The sequence below is a fragment of the Aotus nancymaae genome, unplaced genomic scaffold (assembly GCF_030222135.1).
Source record: "Aotus nancymaae isolate 86718 unplaced genomic scaffold, 86718_ANA_hifiasm-v0.15.2.pri h1tg000003l, whole genome shotgun sequence".
Classification (NCBI taxonomy): Eukaryota; Metazoa; Chordata; class Mammalia; order Primates; family Aotidae; genus Aotus; species Aotus nancymaae.
Genome location: NW_026988414.1, coordinates 9401522 through 9413766, shown reverse-complemented (window position 1 = coordinate 9413766; position 12245 = coordinate 9401522). Strand labels below are relative to the sequence as shown.

The 12245-nt window shown below is 39.0% G+C and overlaps 1 protein-coding gene and 1 long non-coding RNA gene across 2 annotated transcripts in view; one reads left to right on the top strand and one right to left on the bottom strand.

The window, feature by feature from the left end:
• Positions 1-12245, bottom strand: part of LOC135274785 (uncharacterized) — an 84847-nt gene that overhangs the window by 40081 nt on the left and 32521 nt on the right. The window lies entirely within an intron of this gene.
• Positions 5874-6818, top strand: LOC105721232 (olfactory receptor 1Q1). Its single transcript, XM_012458195.2, has one exon. The coding sequence runs from the start codon at positions 5874-5876 to the stop codon at positions 6816-6818; it is 945 nt and encodes a 314-aa protein (XP_012313618.2).

Genomic DNA, 12245 nt, shown 5'->3' with positions numbered 1-12245 from the left:
GGAAATGTGGAAGTGTTTATAAATTGTGGCACATGTAATATCCTCTGAAATGCCTTAAAAATAATGATGTCAGAGTGCCGTAGAAGGTCCATGATATATTGCTGAGAGAAGCAAAGAAAGCTCCAGAACAAATGATCCCATTTTTATAAAAACAACATTTTATATATCCATGTGCATATGTGCATAGAAATTGTCTAAATGCGTACATGTCACATTAATAGCAATTACCCCTAGAGAGGAATCAGGGGCAGGGAGTGGTGAGAAACACTCTCACTTTCCATTCAACATATGTTTTACTTCTAATTTTTAAAAAATATAAGTATGTACCACTAAAAAGAAAAGATGCTGCATCTCTAAGAAATAACTCAGGGTAGAGAGACAGCCCCTCCCTGCCTTGACCATATATAAGTTTCTATGGGCTTCCTTCTCAAAGCCAAATTTTGGAGCACATGTAGTCAACCCCATGTCGAGACTGATCGCCCAGCCCCTGGCTGCTCTCCTGGGATCAGCTGAGCTGCCAAGCCACAGTCACTAATACTGACATCCAGAGAACTGTCTCATGGGCCTCACTCCCTAGAGAAATTGTCAAGGTTGGACAGTGACACATTTGGGACTCCATGCTAGTGAGAACCATGGAATCCATGCAGAAGCATGTGATAAAACATCAGCTCCCAGCACCATCCCCAGACAGGTCCTCCTGCCCCTGACGAGCAGAAGCACCACTAGGAGTCCGGCAGCTCTACCCCTACAGCCCCTCCCTGATGCCTTTCTTTCGTCTGTGCTTGGAAACCTCCTCCATCTTCCCTGAGTGGTCAGCTCCATGCTGCTGTCAAAACAAGACATGATGACAGATGCTGCCTGAGGCGGGATGGGAGAGCCAGGGCCATGACAGCTGAAAGGTAAAGATCTGCACTTAGGGGCCTGCACACCAAAGCACAGAAGTTTCTGGACACCTCAGACAATTCCTATACAGGCTTTCAGTGACTTCTGGAGAGAAGACCATCATTCTCGAAACTGATCCTCTGCACAATACTGTGAGTACTGTGAAGTTTGTCTTTGACCTCCTAATCTTGTCTTTTTTTTCTCCTCGTCATGCCTCCTCCTCACACCATCCTCAGACATGCTGTGTTTTTATGGACTGTCTCATTTCCCCTGATCAAAATCTATCTACAAAAGAGTATGAACGATTTATAGATTGGTGCAAAAGTAATTGCATATTTTGCCATTTCTTTCAATGGCAAAAAAACACAATTACTTTTGCACCAATCTAATACACAGTGAAGAGTAATGTCTTTTGGAGAAATTTTCCCTGAGTCAAAGAAAATAGCTAATAGATTGCAGAGGTTCTCAATCCATCAGGGGGGTATTATGAATAATCAGAGTTAGCTGACCCAGAAATCACCCGCTGGATATGATTGTTCACTGTGTTGTCTCTTAGCAACTGACCCAGACTTTTCTTCCCACTCTGGGAATTAAGCATCAGAGAAACTCAGAGACTTTATTAAGTCATATTATCCCAGTGCCTCCTCAATTTACAAAGGGTAGTTTATGGATCTGATTGCTAGCAGTTATAGAAAGCTATTCTGTGATAGGAAACCCAGGTTCCCATGGAAATTTAAAATAAACAACTTCTCACTGTTTCATGGGACTTTTAAGGGGCTTTCATGTCTATAGTCTCTTCTGATATTCTTTTATATCAAGCTTCTGCATTGAAAGCTGTTAATATTCTTCCCATTCCCCAGATGAAGAAACTGAGGCTCTCGAGAAAAGAAGTGATTTTCCCAATGTTTCAGAACATTTTTATGGCAGACCCAGGACCAAAACCCAGGTAGAAAATGGAAATGTCCTGGGTCAAGATCAATTCCTACACATCACATTGCTGTTTCATTTTTAAATCCACATCCTTTTATAAAGTAATGTTCTCCTCTATGAGTTCCCCATTCTTAGTCTCCTACCTCCCTGTCTGCACCACACTCCTCTCCTTTTACATAAGGAGCTGACTGATATGCTGCACTGTAGGTCAGTCAGGATAATTTCTGCTAGCCACGAGGGAGACAAGGAAGACTCTAAGGTTCCAGGCAGCTCCCCGCCATCCACTTCTGGGACTCTCTCTAGCCTCTAGGGTAACTGTGTCACAGAAGCTACGTGGACATTGCCCAGGTAGCATCTGGGCGCAGGCCACTGTCAAGTACAGCTTAGTCCACTCTTAGGCCTTTCCCAAGATCTGAAAAGAAAGATAAATCTCATGTTTCCTAAACCATAAACTCAGGGCCACCTGATGCCCAGCCCTGCAGGCTAGATGTGAATCTTCATTTGAAGAATCCGATTACAATGCCACACTGATAAGAGAAAACCAGCACAGGGAAGGAATGGAACGTGGGTGTTAGACCGGTGAGGTAGGAGAGGAAGAGCACTGCTTCTGCGTTAGACAGAATGATGATCAACCTGGGTCCAACTCTACTCTCTTTGACCTTGAGAAAGCTAATTCATCTCTCTGGTCCTCGGTTTCATGATCTCGATACGGATCTTAGTTTTATGAGAATTAAACTAGAACAAATATGATAGGCACTTCTCATTGTCCAATGTACGGGATAGCACAGTAGAAAAGAAGGAAACAAAGAGGAAAATAGAAACTAGAATAGCAAGAGAAAACAAGAAGTAGCTCAGCCCCATGGTTGAGAGTGTAGGCTGTGAAGTCAGACAGAGCTGAATCTACCACTTACTAAATCTGTGACCTTGAGCATGCCAAAGGACCCCTCCAAGCTTCAATTTCCTCATTTACAAAGTGGAGCTAATACCTATATCATTGAATTGCTGTGATCACATGAAAAACATATAGAGAGCTTTTGGAATAATTCCTAGTATATAGCAAGTGCTCAGTAAACGTGCACTTTTATTTCACATTGATCATCATGCCACATTGAAATCAATTCAGGATATTCAATATCATATTATGAATTGCCACATTTTTATAGTTTGAAAACCTACTGTTTGTTCTCTTGAGTTGTAGCATGGTGGCATCCCTTAACTTGAGGCATGAAAGCAGACAGACCAGGGGTGATAAATAAAATGTATTCTGTGAAGAAGGGAAATGGGCAGTCAGGCATGTATGAGCACTAGAGGTATCCAGACATAAGGGTGAAGTCCAGCCACCATTTACTACTAAGTTATACTGAGCGAATCACTTCACTTCCTTTAGCCTTGGTATTCTTGTATATGGAATAGGACAAGTGATTGTGACTAAGACACACAGGTAGACACATACTGGGATTGCTATAAGGATTGTCTGAGATACGTGTAAAAGTGCCTTACACAGAAACAGTTCTTAACTGCTGGCACTTTTTCCTCCCAACAAACAAATTGCAAAGTTTAAGAATTCTTATAGCTAGCCAGGCGTGGTGGCTCACACCTGTAATTCCAGCACTTTGGGAGACTGAGGTGGGCAGATCACTTGAGGTTGGGAGTTCAAGACCAGCCTGACCAACATGGAGAAATCTCATCTCCACTAAAAAAAAAAAACAAAAATCAAAAACCAAAAAGAAACAAAAAAATTAGTTGGGCATGGTGGCACATGCCTGTAATCTAAGCTACTTGGGAGGCTGAGGCAGGAGAATCACTTGAACCTGAGAGGTGGAGGTTGCGGTGAGCCGGGATCGCACCATTGCACTCCAGCCTGGTCAATAACAGTGAAACTCCATCTCAAAAGAAAAAAAAGAATTCTTATAGCTATAAACACATTTTATTTGTGGACTGCCAACTCTGATCCCCACCTCAAAAGATTATTATTTATGACCAAAATAATTATGACTAGCCTGTGATGAAAAACCAGATTCACTGAATATTGCTTAGTTATGGAAATGACATTTTAAGGACAGAGACAAAGTGAACAGCTTCACAGTAGAGAGACCTGGATGGTAGAAAAACCTGGAGACTCTATGTTTAACAAGACTGAAAAAAAATGAAAGAAAAAATTGCCAGTATTTACTGAATACTTTCCAGGGGCCAGGTACTCTCATTTAATCCTTGTAACAACTTCAAGTGTAATAAACTATTAAAATCCCCATTTGACAGATGAGAAAATGAAGGCAGGGCTTTTAACCACTGCACAGTGCTACACGTTTAGACTTCTCAAGGGCTTTCATGGCGAAGAATAACAGGCTTGTAGTGTGAGATCCTATAGGACCAACCTCATTCTGCAAGACAGAAATGAGAGGCAATCATACTTTAGCTTCTCCTGTAAAAAAAAAAATTCTGACAACTAGAGCTTCCTGCCACTAAAAGCATTCAAGAGGAGAAAGAATGTTCATTTCCCCAGGATCCTATAAAAAGAGATTGAACATTGATTGAGAAGTTGGGTCAAGTTCTTAATCAATGGGTTTATAGTTTTCAATGGGTTTATAGTTTGTGCTCATATATGCTTTAATTAAGACCCATGCACTTTTAAAAACTGGCATATAAAATTATTCACTTGATGTTCAAATAGCTCTAAGTATATAATACAGGGAGTATTGTACCTTTAAAACAAAACTTTACATTATTTCTTAAATGCATCCAGTGGCATCTAAACACAGAATGATTTGATAATCACATCATTTATTTTTAAAATGCAAGAACAAAGTCATCCTTAAAAGTTGTACATTTTACATCATTTCTTCTCCATTTAAACATGCATTTCCATTCTTCTCCTATACGAATTTTATCCTGTTGTAATACATTTTTATGCTGGAAAGTCTCTTATAATCACCTATATGACTTTTCACAAAAAGTCTCTTATAATCACCTGTATTACTTTTCACAGTAAAAAATAAAAGTTTTTAAAAATTTCTTATGGCCATGAAAGTTTGTATTAAAATAATTATGAAAAATCATCTACATTGAGTTATTATCACAATTATTACTAGCAAAAAACTGACCAAAACTATGTAGTTGTTAGTTTTAATTATATTAAGTTGCCAATGTTCACCTATTTTGATCTACAAAAATGGTAATTTTACATGGTAATAATCACAAACTGAAAATAATTGTTATATCTAAATAGTAAGATTTTAATAAAGGCATCTAGTAGGCCTTTTTTTAGTTCATATATCTAGAAATGAGTATTACTTATTACTAAAATAAGTCAAAATCAACATCAATTATATTACCATTTAGTTTGTATTTGTTACATGGGAGACAAGATTATGCATAGGTGATATCTTAAAGCTGAGAAGACTTTAGAAAAGAGAAATGTGGAAACTGATGATGTAAAAAATTATTTTCCTAAAACCATTATCTATGTACTGAGAAGTCTCTGAGTATCAGCAAGAGTATGTGTCCCCCAAAGTGAAAATGACCTTTGACTACCCTTTCAGCAGGCAGATTCCTTGGTTATACAGCTCATCAACTGATCTTATTACCATGAATAAGATGGCTTAGTTTTAATCTGGGGAGTTATGTTATATAGTGGCTAATAGTATAACCTTTGACACCAGATAAATGTGACTTAAATTCATATTTTGCTCTTTATTTACTTAAATTTTCCAATTTGTAACAGTGAAATAATAATAATAATAGTAGCAGTAGTAATGCTCATAGAGTCATTGATTATGGCCTCATAGAGTCATTGATTCAAATGTGATAATACAGAAAAGTCCCCGGTTTAAGGTAAATGTTCTGTAAATGTTAGCTACAGTGATATTAGGTTGGTGCAAAAGTAATTGCATTTTTTACCAGTACTTTTAATAATGATGATGTTAATGAAAAATCCTATTATTTTGGAAAAGTAACAAGCACTTAATCCCTTTATCAGCGCTACTGAGACACAACAGTGACTAAACAGCCTGCTCATATGTCCAAGTCTAGAGAAATAATTCTTTTTGTTCTTATGTCAACAGATGGACAGTAGCAACTGGACCAGTGTGTCCCATTTTGTTCTCTTGGGCATTTCCAGCCACCCAGAAGAGCAAATCCCACTCTTCCTTCTTTTTCTACTCATGTACACAATCAACATTTCTGGCAACTTGTCCATCATCACACTGATTCTCTCTGCTCCACGCCTCCACATCCCCATGTACATCTTCCTCAGTAACTTGGCCTTCACAGACATCTGCTTCACCTCTGCCACGGTCCCCAAGATGCTGCAGAATATTTTCTCCCCTACAAAGGTAATTTCCTACACAGGCTGCTTAGCCCAGACTTATTTCTTCATTTGCTTTGCAGCCATGGAAAACTTCATCCTGGCCATGATGGCCTATGACAGGTACATCGCCATCTGCCACCCTTTCCACTACCCTATGATCCTGACTAGAATGCTGTGTGTGAAAATGGTGGTCATGTGCCATGCCCTCTCCCACCTTCATGCCCTGCTGCACACCTTTCTCATGGGCCGACTGATCTTCTGTGCAGATAACAGAATCCCCCACTTCTTCTGTGACCTCTATGCTCTGATGAAGCTCTCCTGCACCAGCACCTACCTCAACACCCTGATGATTCACACAGAAGGTGTTGTTGTTGTCAGTGGAGCTCTGGCTTTCATTACTGCCTCCTATGCCTGCATCATTTTGGTGGTCCTCCGGATGCCCTCAGCCAAGGACAAGTGGAAAGCCTTTTCTACCTGCGGCTCCCACCTCACTGTGGTGGCCATCTTCTATGGCACCCTCAGTTGGGTCTACTTCCGGCCCCTTTCCGGTTATTCAGTGACCAAGGGTCGCATCGTAACACTCATGTACACAGTGGTGACTCCCATGCTGAACCCCTTCATCTATAGCCTGAGGAATGGGGATGTCAAGGGAGCCTTCATGAAATGGATGAGCAGAATACAGACTCTTTTCTTTAGATAAAACCCCAAAACACAGTTCAGAGTTTTACCTATGATTCTGGAGAAATAATGTTGTGCCTCACAGATCTGCTTTCTTTAGAACTTTCCAGAAATATCTAAATTAGGTATATATCATATATCTTCTCATTGGATATTGCCCAGAGAAATCTATTAAATACAAAGTACATAAAACAAAAAGAAACCACCATATACTTAGTGTAAAACAGTAACATTTCTTTAACTATAATTGACAGTGTTTTCTGCAATTAAGCACTAGGGTTGTAACTCTCAGAGTTCTTAGATGTAGGCAATAGAAACTGATTCTGGCTTATGCATGGAGGAAATGAGTTTCTTGAAAAGATGTGTGGAGCGCATGCATTTCCAAGCCTAGGGAACTAGACTCAAGAAAAACAGACAAGAATAATAAAGGTAGTATCATTAGAACCGCAGTGAAAATCATATGTCAGAACTAGTCTGATGAGGAAACCACTGTAGCCACCAAACTCTATTCACTGCAGCTTGTACCTCCTCCTACACTACCAGCAGTAGTCACTGGGCATAGTTCTTGGAGGTCTATAAACTTGTTATTACCACCTCCAGAAAGAACTGTCCATTTTTTATTCTTTTCACTACTATGTCTACATTCAAAATAAGGTGGTGCATCTGACTGGTCAAGAATTTGGTCGCCAACACATCCTGTAGCTGCCAGGAAAACTAGGAGAGCAATATTGGTGCTTTTATTTTCTATAAGTTTAGAGAAGTCATGTGAAATGGGGTAACTATTCCAATATAAGAAGAGGAACATGATAATGTCTATTCTTTGGGGTCAGAAGTTATAGATGCTCCAGAATGAGGCACTATCATGCTCGCCAATTTGCATTTTTCTTAATCTGCTTTACCTGCACTACTCAGGGATAAATTAAACTCCTTTTGCCTCAGTATGTTCCTAATCTCTTCTGTAGTTGATATGTGGAACTGGTCTAATAATAGGTTCACATTGGTTTGTCTTCTGACCAATCAATGCTGGGCATGAAGAACAGGTTCAAGTGCCAAGAGTCTGTTAAAATGTTGATTCTTCAATATTGTTAAAAGGCCATACTGCCCAAAGAAATTTATAGATTCATTGCTATTCCTGTTAAACTACCAATGACATTTTTCACATAATTAGAAAAATCTAATCTAAAATTCATATGGAATGAAAAAAGAGCCCAAATAGCCAAAGCAATCCTAAGCAACAAGAACAAAGCCAGAAGCATCACACTGCCCAACTTGAAACTATACTACAAGGCTACAACAACCAAAACAGCATGGTCCTGGTACCAATGCTTCTGTTCCACAGAGCATTGGAACAGAATAGAGAACTCAGAATAATAACAGGCAATGGGGAAAAGCTTTCTATTCAATAAATGATGCTGGGATAGCTGGCTAGCCATAGGCAGAAGACCAAAACTGGATTTCTACTTTTCCTCATATACAAAAATTAACTCAAGATAGATTAAAGATTTAAATATAATACCTCCAACTATAAGAACCCTAGAAAAAAACTTCAGAAACACCATCCTGGACATGGGACTTGGGAAATAATTTATGACTAAGTCCTCAAAAGCAATTGCAATAAAAACAGAAATTTACTATTAGGACCTAATGAAACTAAAGACCTATGCACAGCAAGAGAAACAGAGTAAACAGACTATCTATAGAACGGGAGAAAAAATTCACAAACGATGCATCTGACACAGGTCTAATATCCAGAATCCATAAAGTGCTGAAACAATTCAACAAGCAAAAAACAGGTACATTTAAAAATAGGCAAAAGACATGAACAGACACATCTCAAAAGAAGAAATACAAGCAACCAGCAAACATATGGAAAAGAACTCATCACCACTAATCATCAGAGAAATGCAAATCAAAGCCACAGTGAGATACCGTATCACACCAGTCAGAAGGGCTGTCATTTAAAAGTCAAAAAATGGCCAGGTGCAGTAGCTCATGCCTGTAATCCTAGCACTTTGGGAGGCTGAGGCAGGTGGATCATCTGAGGTCAGGAGTTCCGAGACCAGCCTGGCCAACATGGGGAAACCCAGTTTCTACTAAAAATACAAAAATTAGCCGGGCATGGTGGCAGGCTCCTGTAATCCCAGCTACTCAGGAGGCTGAGGCAGGAGAATCGCTTGAACCTGGGAGGCAGAGGTTGCAGTGAGCCAAGATCATGCCACTGCATTCTAGCCTGGGTGACAGAGCAACACTTCATCTCAAAGAAGTATATATATAAATAAATAAAAGTCAAAAAAACCAATTCTGGTGAAGTTGTAGAGAAAAAGAAATGCTTATATAATGCTGGTGGGAATATAAATTAGTTCAGCCATGGTGGAAAGTGGTGTGGTAATTTCTCAAAGAACTTAAAACAGAAGTACCATTCAACCCAGCAATCATATTATTGAGTACATACCCAAAGGAATAGAAATCACTCTACCATAAAGACACATGACCATGTATGTTCATCACAGAACTATTCGCAATAGCAAAGACATAAAATCAACCTAAATGTCTATCGACAGTGGATGGGTAAAGAAAATGTGGTACATATCCATTATGGAATACTATGTAGGCATTAAAAAGAATGAAATCATGTCCTTTGCAGCAACATGGATGCAGCCGGAGACTGTTATCCTAAGCAAATTAATGCAGGAAAAGAAAACCAAATACAGCATGTTCTCACTTATAAGTGGGAGCTAAACATTGAATACACAGGAACACAGAGAAGGAAAAAATAGACACCAGGGCAAACTTGAGGTTGAAGTGTGGAAGGTGGGTGAGGATTGAAAAACTACCTATTGGCTACTTACTATGCACATCACCTCAGGGATGAAATAATCTGCACATCAAACCCTCATGACATGCGATTTACCCATGTGACAAGCCTGCACATGTATCCCCTGAACCTAAAATAAATAAAATGTTGATTCTTCAGTCTCATGGGTGAAGGATCAAATGGAAAATGTGAGAGGGGCCTCCCAAACGTGGGTCAGAGTTGCAAGTGCTGACTAATTTAGCCCAGTCTGGATAAAGTTTTAACTGTCTGGATAAAGTTTCTCTTATAGGATACAAGTGGTTCTGACACTGAGTGGAGAAGGAGCTAACATTGTGGCAATATTGTGTAACATAATAGGATTTCATATAGCCTATATATAAGTCTTAGTCAAAATTCATACCACTGAAGTAGACTTGAGAAGCCACATTCCCTAAATTTTTGTTGCATCAGGAGAATAAATTCTTCCAAGGTAAAGGGAGCCCTGACACTTATAAATGATAATAACAAAGGATTAATACCAACTTTTGATTAGTTAACTCTGGTTCTTCACACTTGGCAGAAAATATTTTACATCCCAGTATTTTCCTTCTATACCCCACTGCTTCCTTTATGTTTTCTGCTTCCAGGGCCCACCTCTAGGTGGCAGTCCCAATACTGATCCCCTTTATCCTTTACCATCTGAAGAATCCCATCTCTTAGCACTGTGGCCTCTTCTAAGAATTTCTCCAGTCCCATTAAAGAACTTTCTTAGGATGGAGAGATGGGCAGAAGAGGAAATGAATACAATGTTTTAAAAAGCAATTGGGCAATTCTATAAAAAAATATTTATTTAGATGATGCCCTTCTTCTAGAATTCATCTCATAGAATGAATATATACAATGAATGAATATACATTATATATAAGAATATGCATACACATTTTATGTTCAGTACACAATTGTTTCTGATAGTGAAAATTAGAATCTTCATATATACTAATGGGAGCCTGGTTAATTGTGTTTGGTAGTTAGGTAGATAGTATTATCTACTACAAGTCCTTGCCATGGCTTCCTGCAGGCAGAAGTCTCCATCCCATTGACAATGGACTTGCTTTAGCAGCACTTGTGAACAATCATACCAAATACTCCTTGCAATCAAAGCTTAGAAGAGTTTGGTCATTTGCTTTCTTGAGCTGTGAATTTCATCATGAGAAAAGCTCAGCCCATGCAGCTGTGACCCTTTACACTAGGTCACAGAATAAGAAATACAGAATGAGAGCAGACCTGAACTTGACCCAGACTTCCCTTTCAACCTGCAGACTTTTGAGTGATAAATATCTGTTGATATAAGCCACTGAGATTTTGGATTGTTTCTTATGCAGTACTTTGAAGGAAATTCCAACTGATACAATACATGTATTCTATGAATTGCTGTGCAGTCAATAAAAAGAATTGGGCAAATTAGTTCCTGGCAAATTAGTTTGCCAAGAATTAGGCAAATTAGTTTCATGTCATTGGTAGCCTCTAATTACATATAGATATCTGGTTCTTTACCTGGCAGATCTTTGCCCTTTTCTCTTCTTATCTTTTCATCTTTATGTTACTGACAACACCAATAATAACAATTGAATATACATATATGTACTTACTATCAGCTGGTCACTCCTATGAATGCTTTCCATATATTTTCTTCATTAAGTCCTGACAACAACCCTTAACTATAGGTACTGTTTCTCCTTTCCTTACTGAGGCAGACAGTCATTAAATAATTTGTCTAAGATCGCACAACAAGTAATGACAATGCTGGAAATCTAACTCTGACTCCAGAGTCCATCTCCTTAACTACTACTCTATATCACCTTCAACAAAGCCCTATAGCATTTTCCCTTTGACTTCAGAACTGTTTCATTTGGATCTCTTTCAGGTGGATACTTCCTGGGAGATCATATGGTTGCACAAAAGAGCTACTTATGCCTGTTGTGTCAGTGTAATTACAAATACTGCCCCCTTTAGCTCCCTAAAGTGTGTCGGTTTGGACAATAAATTCTATGGCCACCCCAGTTACAAAGCTTCATCTGACCACCACTCCAACTCCCCACACCAGCATGACTGAATGTGCTTTTTCTGTAGCCACAATGTTTACTCTATGAAACTTTCTCTTCATTTTCTCATTTGTATTACTTTTTATTTTTTATTGTGGTATTTTTTGACTTTTATTTAGATATGGGGGTACATGTGCAGATTTGTTCAATGAAAATATTGCATGACACAGAGGTTTGGAGTATGGATCCTATCACTCTGGTAGTGAGCGTGGTGCCCAAAAGGTAGTTTTGTAACCCACCCCCATCTTCACTGTCAAGTAATCTCCAGTGTCTATTGTCCCCATATTTACATCTCTATGTGCTCAATGCTTAGCTACCAGTTATAATTGAGAACATATGGTATTTGGTTTTCTGTTCCTGCAATAATTTGCTTAGGATTATGGCCTCCAGCTCCATCCATGTTGCTGCAAAGAACACGATTTCATTCTTTTTAATGGCTACATAGTATTCCATGGTGTATATGTAACAGATTTCCTTCCTTCCTTCTTTCTTTCTTTCCTTCCTTCCTTCCTTCCTTCTTTCTTTCTTTCTTTCTTTCTTCCTCCTCCTCCTC